The 12,325-nt window shown below is 50.9% G+C and overlaps 3 protein-coding genes across 3 annotated transcripts; 1 reads left to right on the top strand and 2 right to left on the bottom strand.

Annotated features, from left to right (window-relative positions):
* Positions 1-1,029: 1,029 nt before the first annotated feature.
* F9C07_5180 (uncharacterized protein) lies at positions 1,030-2,403 on the top strand (the record flags this gene model as incomplete). The annotated part of the gene is made up of 1 exon (XM_041287136.1): positions 1,030-2,403. The coding sequence occupies one exon, from the start codon at positions 1,030-1,032 to the stop codon at positions 2,401-2,403; it is 1,374 nt and encodes a 457-aa protein (XP_041149811.1).
* Positions 2,404-3,311: 908 nt separating this feature from the next.
* Positions 3,312-5,444, bottom strand: F9C07_5181 (extracellular metallo proteinase mep; the record flags this gene model as incomplete). Its single annotated transcript, XM_041294553.2, has 5 exons — positions 3,312-3,498; positions 3,558-3,972; positions 4,032-4,582; positions 4,640-5,034; positions 5,085-5,444. 5 exons carry the CDS (start codon positions 5,442-5,444, stop codon positions 3,312-3,314), a joined length of 1,908 nt encoding a protein of 635 aa, XP_041149812.2.
* Positions 5,445-6,590: 1,146 nt separating this feature from the next.
* Positions 6,591-12,235, bottom strand: F9C07_2210011 (ABC multidrug transporter; the record flags this gene model as incomplete). The annotated part of the gene is made up of 14 exons (XM_071509652.1): positions 6,591-7,018; positions 7,077-7,457; positions 7,526-7,609; positions 7,673-8,356; positions 8,418-8,468; positions 8,520-8,591; positions 8,643-8,766; positions 8,816-9,370; positions 9,427-9,589; positions 9,667-10,715; positions 10,770-11,049; positions 11,107-11,336; positions 11,400-11,931; positions 11,957-12,235. The coding sequence occupies 14 exons, from the start codon at positions 12,233-12,235 to the stop codon at positions 6,775-6,777; spliced, it is 4,728 nt and encodes a 1,575-aa protein (XP_071366792.1). The 3' UTR covers positions 6,591-6,774.
* Positions 12,236-12,325: the final 90 nt, after the last annotated feature.

Raw genomic sequence — 12,325 nt, forward strand, 5'->3', positions numbered from 1 at the left:
CACCGGATTGCTTCGGTTAGGGTTCTTGTCCTGGTTGACTGAAATGTTGGTATGCACTTTAGTCCCTTGCTCGGAAATCGCCCGGTCTGGTATTAGAGCAGTAACGGTCTTGAGATCATGAATTAAATAACAAGGGATCCTTAGAGGGCAACTCGGCCAAAATTGCTCGGCATATCGGTGGCTAGCTAGGGAACCATCCCTTCCGTTAGTTACATTCTCCGAGCGAGCAGTTATGAATGTTCGTCGGCAGATGGGTCAGAACATATCTGGCATAATGCTTGCGTGTCCTTGAAGCACTTACCGAGGTGATAGTCAACCGTACAACTCTTGCCTTGATTGATAGGACTGAGCTATGTGCAAGAAACAGTAATGCCGAAGATGCTCCGAGCAAGATGAATCTGAAACCACGGGAGTCGGGAGAGATTTCAGATTGAGACAGAGGGTGATCCCCACAATCTCCCCCTTTTTCCGTTTCATGTCGGTTGATTGGGACCTTTCTCACACTCTCCAAGCTCAATCTTTCGGTAAGTTCTCCTATACTATGTCCCATTGCCCCACAGGTTCCTAGTAGCCTGACCAAGACTCGCGATTTAGGTTCAAGTCTGCAACGAAGTTTTCACTTTCGAACCCTAAGCAGACCTATAGGGCTGAATGAGGTAGTATGGTGGACCCGGTCATGACTCAAGAGAGCAATGGACATCAACATACTTCCACTTGATTGTCGTGACCCCCGATGACTGGCTCAGACCCAGTTCGATCATTGCTCCGCCTTGGCCAAGAAGCTTGAGATGATAGATCTGGTCTCGGGTATTCCTGTGGAGGAACACGGCAAGGCACTCTGTCTTGAAATGTCTCAAGTCAATGTTGGTCCCTGAAGCCGATGATCCATGACCGCTATCGTTGCTTCAAGTTACTCTTGGCACTCTAGGGGTCCTGCGTTTCGAACTGCCGGAATAAGTATAAATAAATGGCGACCTGGACACCTACTTGAAGATGGCAATAGGTCATTAACCCCTCTTTTTGAACACCATGGCGTCCAAGAAACAAATCATCCCTATACTTCTTTTAACGGCAATTCAGGCCTCTGCAGCACCGGCCCCGCAGGCGAGTTCTGGTGCTCAGCCAACATCATTCACCGCGAATCCCAATGTTGGCCCCGGAGGAGCTAGCTACAAGGACTCGGACCATTTTCGTCTCTACTCGTCGGATCAGAGCAATGCAGATGCGGTTCTGACCATGCTTGAAGCTGCCTATAGCTGCTATGTCGGTGACCTCGGGTGGACGACGTCGGGAATCCCATATAACGCGGACCCCAGCACCGTGACAACACTGTGGAAGGAGAACGTGTACGAAGTAAATGATTTGGGCAGTGCCGCAGGCGTGCAGAAGTCTGACCCGAACACCGGTCTCAGCTGGCTAGAGGTGGTTCCGTCTTCCCTCGCGGATCCGAGAGTCACCGTGCATGAATATGGTCATGCCCTCACCTACCACAGTCGGAACTGGGTGGACCAGACTGCCACAGGTGCATGGTGGGAAACAGTCGCCAATTGGGTGGCAGATACATTCAGCACCTCTCCACTATGTGCGAAGGCCAGGTCCAACTACAACCAACCGACTGGTGATACCATGATCGAGCTCAACAAAGTGATCGGAGACTCGTTTCAGGTCATTGTGGATGGCTCGACGGGGAGTGGGAACTACTACCAGGCATGGCCGTTCTTGACCTACTTGACCAACAATCCGGACAACTACGCGGGTCTCGGCAGCGATGTTGTTCGCCAACTTTTCCAGCAATATGAGAAGGGCAGCAACGAGACTCCCCTCCATACTCTTGCACGCATTTCGACGGCTGCATCCGTCCAGGAAATTGTCGGTCGCTACTGGGCTCGCATGGCTTATGTGGATATCGGTCATACAATCGCTCAGAAAGCATTCCTCAACCAAAGGAATCGCCTCAACTATGCGAATGTTGACCCCCAAGGCGATGGTACCTATGTGGTCAAATCTTCTCGTAAGCCACAATACATGGGTGCCAACATCCTGCCCCTCAGCAATGCGGGAGCTGGCAACCTTCAAGTTAGCATTACTTCCAACGGAGTCTTCTCTGCGACGCTTGCTATCCGCAACACCAACACGGGTGCTGTTCGGTATGTCTCGCTCGAGAATGGGTCGGGCGCGGCTGTCATGACCGGCAATGAAGAAGCCAGTGTCGTGATTGCCAATACCCCCAAGACACTCTACGAGTATGATGCCTTCAAGCTGACCCAGGAGGTACAGCAAGGGTTGGACTACACCATCAAGATCTCTGGAGCCACGGTGCAGGGCACTGCAGAATCGACGTCAACTACCGGATCCACTACGGGGTCAACGGGATATCAAGGCTTACCTTCCTTCTTTAGCTAATGATAGAGCTGGAGCACTGCGAGGTAGATAATTGTTATGTGTTATTCAACTGTCTGGAAAGTCCATTATATGATTGTGCATCAGGTGACTCATCAGGTGACTGACAGCTAATCATCTTTGTACATATACGGGCAGCTGATGGCAGTGCCCTTGTTCGCAGCTGCCTCTTTTGGTGAACGATTTGCATCCCACGACATGAAGACTTGTAGGCAGTACAATTCCTGTAATGCAGCGGAACCACTATCCTACCCAGATTCTCCTGGAAACATTCGCAATATAATAAGGCTCGTAACCTGTCTGTGCCCCTAGGATGCTCAACTGAGTCTAATCATTCAGAATAGCAACTCAAATTCCAAATCAAACCAGCGATGTAAGTAGCACAACACTCTTCATCCCCGAATGTTGTCTCATATAATGGAGGTGCTACTACCTCAAGGACGTCTACTCCTGTGGGTGCTCCGAAAGGGGCCCCATCATCCAATGCCCCATTCGCCGGGGAACGAACACCAAGTGTGCCCGCCTTGGTGTGCAGCAGCCCCGTGCTATAAACAACTATTGCCCCAACCACCTGGTGGGACCGGCGGCCACCGTGACCTATGATCAAGGTGGAGGGGGAGATGGAGAGCAAGCAGAGGGTCAGGACGGCCAAGGGGGCCAGGAAGACGGGGAAGAATGACCCTGAATTCGAAGCGGCGGACGATAAGAGGGGTGATGAGTTGAGATAGTATTTCTTAAGGACAAATCATTGTGTAGAAATCCGACATAAGGGCCAGAGTGCCATAACCTATTCATGCTATTGTGCAGTGCAAGTTACCTGACAGTAAGAATTAAGAAATGTTGTTAAATTCAAACTATAGTCAGCCTACAGGATCTCCCCAATCACCTAGCTGAAAGAATATACACAAACTCTAGCAAGCATCAGAGGGCACCTTATCACTGCCCACCCGACGAGACGCATGGTATTCAGCGCCTTCACCCAAACCACGCTTAGCAAACGCCTTCCAAATCTCGCACTTGTTAGCACCATCGGTGAGAGCCTTATCGGCATCGAGGATGGCGTCGCGAGCCTGGACACAGTTGGGGTTGCAAGGTTGCCTAAAAGTCAAGGTTAGCCCCTGCGATAGGTAGAAAGAGGAAACGAGGTTGTCACTTACAATGCCATGCCATCAATCACCAGCTTCATGGCGAGATACTTGCCGTCAGTCGGAACTCCATCCTTGAACTCGGGCTTTGGCCCGTCATTCTTGCCGTGCTTATCGATCAAGTTCCACAACAGCTCGTACAATACGTTAGCCCACACCGCGCCGATGGCATGCACTTCGTCCAATTCATTGAGACTGGTGTAGGTGAGAGGGTTGGTTTCCAGGGAGGTTGAGAATGGGTAAGCACGGATGCCACCTTTCTTGTTTGCAGCCCATTCACCCATGGTATAATCGGTCGAGTGAGTATCGCCGGCCTTGAGCCGAATTGCCGTGGCCATGAAGTCTCCCCAACCTTCACCCATTCCGCCGGATTCAAGGGCATTCAAGCAGCGAGAGTTAGCAGGTCCTCCAGTGAGCCGGTTAGAAACTGTGTACCATGGTGTTAGTTCAGACTGCCTTATCTTGGGGTTCATAAGGGATACATACGACCGTGAGTATACTCGTGAATCACAATACCAGCCTCGAAGGAGCCGTCACGGTAAGGCTGGGACTCGGTCCAAATGTACATGCGCATGCGGCCGGGCTGTCCATCCGGGGGCGTAGCGAAGTTGGCGTTATTGGTGCCAGAACCGTCCTGAGCATTGAGGATCACGTAGTCGTTTCCAGCACCTCCTTTTCCATTGTTATCGTACTGGAAATTACCGGCCTCCTCGTTGAAGCCCAGAGTGTAGAGTAGGTCGTGGTACGTGTTGGCAGTGTAGAAAAGCTGAGTGATAGACGCATCAATATAGGACTCTGGGGGTGTGGCGTTGAGCGAATAGGGGTATTGGAATTTCAAATCGGGGCTATCAGGCCGGTAGTTCTTCAAGTACTGCGATCCACCGGTAGGGTTCGACTGCGCGATACCGTTGTTGCCGCGAGTTGTGGTATAGTTGTTTTCTCCGTCACTGATCCAGGTGAACGCAGATGCGGACGAATCCCATGGATCGCTGATGACGGTGCGAGGGCCCTCCGTGGGATCATTAATACCCCATGCACTGTGGTGGTGTGTCAGCTTCATTCTACAGTCCAAGTCACATTCTTAAAATACTCACTATACTTGGTAATCTGCCTCGGCTACGTAGTCAACCACACCATGGACATCTTTGCCGGTATTGGCATCGATGTAGGTCAACAGCCAGTTGCTGTCAATATCTGTCTCCACCTTCCAGGTCAAAGCAAGGCTGCCATCTTCCTTTACCAAGTAGACCAACTGAGCCTTGGGATCCGAAACGGTGCCAGAGACTCCCTTGAAATTGAAGGACTCTTTGTCCTCGGTAGCCTCAGTAGACACTTGATCTAGAGTGATAGAAAGCTGTAAAGCTTCGTTGGTTCCTCTGAGAGCCGCTACAGGGTCGGTATAATCCCGCTTCGTCAAAGGATTGGCATCAGGGATTTTGCCCGTATAAAAGGAGTGGCCATAGGAAAAGATCTTTCCATTTTTCCCAACCTAAATGAAGTGGTTAGCACCGAACATAGTATAGGTGGACTGCAGCGTACATTGACATTGAAGTCCGCATTGTCAATGTCAAGGCCATGGGCCGTCTGACGGAAATTGACATGAGCGACCCCATTGCTACCAATGTAATGATCCTTGACGACACGGAAGGTAGCATCTGGCAGGATATTCTTCACGAGCTGAGTGGCCGTCTCCACGTAGCTTTGCTCGGTGAAGGGAGAGAAAGAAGATGAAACATCACTCGAAGACTCAGTCGCATTGATATACTTCGCTGCCTGGTGCAAACGGAATGAGTTCAAGTCAACTGTGCGACGTTGAAGTCCATGTGCATGATGGGTAGGATGCGCAAGGACGGCCAAAGGTAGGCCAAGGGCTCCAGCTAGTAGAAGACCCCGCATCATGAACTGCCAGGGCGTTGGACTCAATGCAAATGATAGAAGATGATCTGTGGAATGGTTCTGCCTTGAATGCTGCGACGCTCAGCTGTTATTTATACCGGTTCAATTGGAGATTTCGACGCGCTGGATCAACGCAAAGAAGCATTTCTTCTTGGCCCGAGACAACCCGGAGCTAGACATATTGTGTCCCATTCATCATGGTGGGAAAAGGGCAATCAGCTGCGCATTCAGACTCCTGCAATATCCGACAAACTTCATCTATAGCAGCTCGGGGTTACCTTCATGCACCTCATGGTGGAGCAATCACCCAGGGGCAGACCACTCCGTGAAGAGTATGCCAATAATGATCAGGGCCATTGAATAATATCCATTTTCTCAAAGCAATTGCGACATTGCGTTCAAGAAACCGCTCCGTCGGCTCTCCGATAGATTGATTCAGGGTCTTCCCAATCGGGGCAGGTTGCTAAGACATTAGATTGCTCTTAATACCACGTTAGCGCCAATTCTGCAATGCGGGAAATGAATGCCGAGACTTTCATGCAAGTGCCCAATGGCGGAAGCACGATGATTCCTCACAATCATCTTGGCATTCTCTTGGGTTACATGCAGGTACACACCTCGGCGGCGCTTATCAACGTCCCAATTCTTAGTTCCTGAACGTAGAACAGGGCCCCAGACTGTCTTGCCCCACTACTCACGCTTTCCGTGAAGTATCCTTGTCTTCCAACCCCATTAATGGTCAGGAGACTCTGTCCCACAGGTTTCACACATCATGCCAAGCCCGATGTAGAGGGCTAACCATGTACTGTACAGACCCCGGCGTGACCTAAGGCTACAATTGTATAAAAAAGATGCCTATCACGGAGTATGTGCACGTGAGAGATTATCTTACTCAGTTTCCTATCATGGTAAGTTCTGAGGGGAATTGCCGAAGTATAGTTACTGTAGTACTGACAAAGCATGCCATACAAGAAGTGGATCTCAGTCAGGGGTTACTCATTATGCATGCCAATCCATGGCGAAAACCGGATTCTACTCGACATGGCTTTAATATTAAAGTATATTGGACACTGTTACAGTTGAAGTCAGGCCATGTAAGACCTTCTTACACGTGGGCTCAGTACACCTGCCATGAACCGGAGGTCGAAAGTCAACAGTGATCTTTGAAAGATGTGACGTTTGATTCTGTCCTTCAACTAGAGGTACACTGTAAAGGTGCTAGAGCACTGCTATCTATCGTAATCATGTATATGTACACCGACATGAGAGTAAAAGGAAACAACGGAAGAAAAAATTCAAAGAAGGATAGGAAACACTAGAGCGACCACCAAATCTAAAGCCTCAAAGGAGCCCTGTCTGAACCCCTATCCTTATCCCAATATAACTCAGCAAATGCTCCTCCTCTCTCGAGCAGAACAGCCGGCGGACCTTGCTCTTCGACGCGTCCGGCATCCACCACAATAATCTCATCGAAATCTATAATGGTCTCCAGTCGATGTGCAATGGCGATAACAGTATGATCGGCAAATTCACTCCGAATGAGCGACTGGATAAGGTCATCCGTTTTGGTGTCAATGCTAAAGGACGGCCAGGTTAGCTATCGTATCAGGAGGATGGCAGTTTGGGGTTACTGACCTGCTCGTCGCCTCATCGAGGACTAGAATCTTCCCCTCCGGTCGCACCATGGCGCGGGCGAAGCAGAGAAGTTGCTTCTGACCCGGGGAGAAGGTATCAGGCGTAATTGTAGCATCTAAGCCGCCGAGCTCTCGAACCGGATCCCATAGTTGGACCTTCTTCAAGGCATCAATGATGATGTCGTCATGGATTGACATGCCCGGGTCCACGTTAAGGCGAACTGAGCAACCCGGCAGGAGGAATGGCTCCTGGGGGATACAATTCAGCTGAGCGCGCAGGTGGTTACGGGCTAGCAGAGAGATGTCCAGCCCGTCGATGTTGATCGTCCCGCTGGTCAGTTCAATCAGGCGGAACAGTGACGATACGAGCGAGGACTTCCCACTACGAGTTATTATCAGTGCTGAACAACTAAAAGGGTTATATGGGGGAAGCAAAGGACGAGAACAAACCTTCCGGAGCGACCACAGATTCCAACCTTGGTGCCTGCTTTAATCGATAGAGAAATATGATCGAGCGCACGGGTGGAGGAGTTCCTAGAACCACTGTGTGTTAGCCAGGGCACGAGCTAGAATGGAGGAAAAGACGCAGAATCATACTTGTAGGAAGCCACCACATTACTAAACTCGATTGCTCCCCTGGCTGGCCAATCTGGCGGAGGCACCGCTGTCTCATCTTCGAGGTGTTCCGACTCGATAGTAGCTTTGAAGTTGCGAATTCGTGCCACTGCCCCAATGGATGTCTCCAAAACTGTCCACTGCTTGATTAGACCCTGCAGATTCTCGGTAAAGGTGACGATATTCAGCAGTGCCAATCCAATGGAGCTCGCGCTGACTTTCCCACGCGTTGCGACGGCGATGGATACTAGGACGACGGCAAATCCGGCCACCATTAGGGCAATCACCAGTTCAAGCCAGCGTTGAATGGCGAAAAGCAGATAGAAGGGCTTTTGGGAATCGTTAAGCAATTTACTGTTGCGTTGGCGGTAATGTTGTTCCCACTTGTAGCTCCGAATGGTGGACAGACCGCTAAGACTCTCGAGGAAGTGGGAGACCAGCGGGGCTTTGGCTTCAATATCCAAATATCGGATCTGGCGGGAGGTACGAAGGTAAAACCGCTGAGTAAAGTAGAAAGTGATTATACAAGCTGGGATGGTGGCGGCGATGTAGCCGGTTGAGGTGCAGATGACCACCATTTGGGCTACACAGGTGAAGAAGGTAAGGATAGTATTCAGCACAGAAAGGGGGAGCTCCATGTCGATCAGCTGCAGGTCCTGGCTGAATCTGGGGGAGAGGTCAGCAATCTCTCTCGTCACTATATCAATCTTTCTTCTTCGTTACTCACCGGTTCGTCGTGTTGCCTAGATCCGTGGTCTGGAAGAATGACATAGGGGCACTAAAGGGTTAGCCGAGGAAGAGAAAGGCAGGATGATTGGAAAAGTCGTACTCTAGAACACTCTTCAAGAGCTCAGCATGCATATTTTTGGCACCACGGGCGACCAGATTCGCCATCAGATGCCTAGTTCAGATCAGCTCGAGGAAAACGCTAGATGGAGACATGAGAACTCACCAGCAGGAAGTGACAAGTGTGGAAGTGGCCATCACGGCGATAAACGCATAAATCCCAAGCCAATATCCCAGTCTTTCGTTGGGATGATCGACGTTTGAATTTGCCCACTTCTCCACCCAGATAGCTAAGCTTGTCAGTATTGACTGATGTTCACCTGTTCGACAAATACTCACAAGGATATGTAATGGTAACCACATAAGCCATTATCAAAAGAACAAACACCGCCGACCGGAATACTCCCAGTACTTGGGTATAGTACCAATAGATGGACATATCACCCGTCCGTCGCCCATCCCCCTGCGGTGTCGGTTCTATTTGTACCTCAGGACTGGCCAACGAGAGCCTATGTTGAGAGAGCCGGTTTTGCGAGAGACGGTTTGGCACGAACTGACTCTGGGTGGACTGATTCTGTGAGAACTGGTCATGGGAAAACTGTTGAGAAAAGGGCCGGGAGAGACGCTGAGAGAATTGTTGTGAGAACCTCTGCGAGAACCGCTGGGAGAACCGCTGGGAGAATCGATTTTGAGACAATCGATTTCGGGCCCTGGCCCTTGGGATAGGAATCTCAGGGGCCTCCAGATGAACTGTTGCCTTCCGTTTCGGCACAGCTGCTAGACTACGAATATAGCTGTCAGCTCGTGAGTGGAGGTCTTTGTATGTTCCTTGTTCCATGATGTTGCCGGATGGGCCCAGGGCGATGATATGGTCCGCAACAGAGAGGCGAGAGGCTGGCACAATGTCAGAATGGGGTCAGGAGTCCAAAGGATATCGGGGGAATACGTACGACTGTTCGTCGTCAGGATCACTGTCGTACCCAGCTTCCGTAAAAGCCCCCCTGGGGCCAACAGGGCATTGAAGACCGCATCTTCCGTGGTGCGGTCCAGTCCGCTGAAGACGTCGTCCAGGATAATAGTCTCTGATCTCGAGTATACAGCCCGAGCCAGAGCCTTTAGTAATGTACTGGGTCAGCATAAGACTATCCATGAAAGGAGGACGAGGTCAAAGTGAGCAAAAAGAAACATACCACTCGTTGTTTCTGCCCTCCACTCAGAATAGCACCTTGAGTCCCTAACATCGTCCTATCCCCATCCGGCTGTTTACGAATATCGTCATATAGGGCACATGCATCGATGACTGTGTTATACCAGCGCAGGTCGAAAAGTGACTCGCCCAAGATATTTTCCTGGATGGTATTGTTCGTTAACCATGGTGTCTGTGAGCAGTACGCGATCGAGTCGGGATCAGCTTTCAACCCTCCCGAGAAGATGGGCGTCTCTCGCAGCAACGTGCGCACAAATGTGGACTTCCCAGATCCGACCGGTCCAACGACAAACGTGACTGTGCCTCGATGAATCTCAAAAGTGAGATCTTGTACCACGGCCGGTTTACTTTCTTCCCAGCCAGCGCTGCGACCCTCTGCCACAAAGACTGGACCGGTGACTTCGTAGTACAAGGGCAACTTCTCGCGACTGGAGATACTGGGGACCCCCTCCACAACCGACATACCCTTTCCGTCATAGACGACTCCCATCTCCGTCAGTGCGCTAGACAAGACGCTGGCGGGGATGCTAATGTTGCTCCGCGTCCCTCGGGGCTCATGTGCGTCGTCCCTTCGTGGGTCCGACTGTAAAAACTCGTTCACTCGTTTAATAGAGCCGATTGCGGTGGCGACACCCGTTGCAGCTTCAACCAGGTTAGAGATAGGTGTGGCAAGAAGAGTGAATAAGGTGAGCGAGGTGAACGCCTTGGCGGCCGTCAGGGTTTCGTCGCCTTTATGTCGTGCTATGAGGGCGTAGATGGTGAACGAGGCCAGCGGGGAGAGTGTGACGTTGCTGTATGCCACGCCGACCACCAGGATCAGCAGTCGACGGAACTTTTCCGACTTGACGACCTCTTCGATGCGCATCGTCTGGACGAGGTTGAACAGCTTGTCGGTCAATCCCGCCGTGCGGACTCCTTTTACAGACCCCAAAACCTTTGCAGTGATATCGACTCGTTTCTCAATGGCTTCGAGCCAGACCTGCTGGCGAGGGCCGGCCAGTCCGGAGATGAGCAATGACATGGCCATACAGACTACACAAAGTCAGTGATGTGTAAGACAGTAAAAGGAGACGCAGGTGCACATACTAAACACCACGATGATCGGAGCGATACTGGCGACCCCCAGCTGGCGCCATAGCAAATACAGCGCAATAGGAATCTCGACAATACAAGCCCAGGCATCATGGATGTAGTGTAGACCGCCTGAAATACGCTCCATATCTGCACTCATAAGAGTGACGGGGGCGCTGGTTTCGACGTCGATGTCACGCATGACCATGACGTGACTGTAGAGCATATCGACCAGACTGGCTCGTATCATGGAGACCACTCGATATGCCTGGTGATGGGCGAAAGCTGTGGAAACCTAGTGTAGTCAGTATAAGATATACACGATACTGCATTTATTGAATGGAAGACTCACCGCGATACCAGTGTAGACTATACCAAAGGCTCCAATCAGTGCGTATCCCTGTGCCTTGGGATGGGTAAGCTCGTTTGATGCTACCCAGGTTGTGGTTGCTTCGACCAGGAAGGGCTGTGCGAATGTGAAGGCCACCTGTAACGCTCGGGGGACGACTCCCAACAAGATTGGAACCAAGTAGTATCGGCAGCATGCCCAAAGCAAACTGTGAGGGGAATTCCGATTCGGGTCTAAGATTATAACGCTGTCATCAGTCCCGATTCAGTGCACAGAAGTGAAACAAACAAGCTTACCCTTTCTCCAGAGCGCGTGCAATCCGCTTTCACCCTGCCCCGTAGAACGAAGTGAGTCCTCGATTGGAGGAAGCAGCTCAACAGTCAAATCCACGCGGTTGCCGAGCATTAGGAGCGGGTTGAGCCAACAGTAGAGACATTCTCCCAGAATCCCCACGGTCGATTCCGGAGGTGAATCTCTGTAGTTTCGTCTTAAAAGGGATCTCTTTGACATGGTTTCGGTAATTAACAACACCACCTTTATGCACAGAGTCACCGTATAGACTACCGCAATCTCGCGATTCTTCTCCAGGAAGTATAACGTGCGGGTCTCGGCCAGGGACAAGATCGAAGACAGAAACAGATAGCCACAATTGATGGTAGCGGGCCGAATAGTACAGATATGCTCATAGTGAGAAAGAACACCGAATACGATGGACGCCAGCCAGGAGACCACCGCCGTTGCGATGGTAGCTCGAGTGGTCTTTCCTGACGGCGCCGCCCAGAGGCCCACGAGGGTGAGCTGAAGGACAGCCAACAGAGCATATCCACCCTAGCGAATAGGTCAGTTTTCATACTTTCTTCATGGGTCCTTGGCTTCGGGCGCATCGTACTAGTTTTACGAAATATCGATATCCTCCCTGCACCTTTATCGTCTGTTGTCGCAGGTGGTAGATACGTGGCAACGCCCAGAAGAGAAAGAAGAGCGTCACCGGTAATGTGAGGACTGTCTCTTCGAAGTACAACGTGAAATCAAAGCCATCTTTGCACTCATGGTTGACAACAGGCCCAAAGGTATCTTCGACAGCAATAGGGCATGCCGTCGCCGCTCTGGGGTGAAGCCAGAACGAAGACATCGAGAATGTGGATTAGTGATGTTTAGTTTTCTTTCATCTATGGTCGTATCCTCCACATTATGAGAAAGAAAGTAGATCATGGCGATCGTC

This window comes from Aspergillus flavus, chromosome 7, assembly GCF_009017415.1.
Source record: "Aspergillus flavus chromosome 7, complete sequence".
NCBI lineage: Eukaryota > Fungi > Ascomycota > Eurotiomycetes > Eurotiales > Aspergillaceae > Aspergillus > Aspergillus flavus.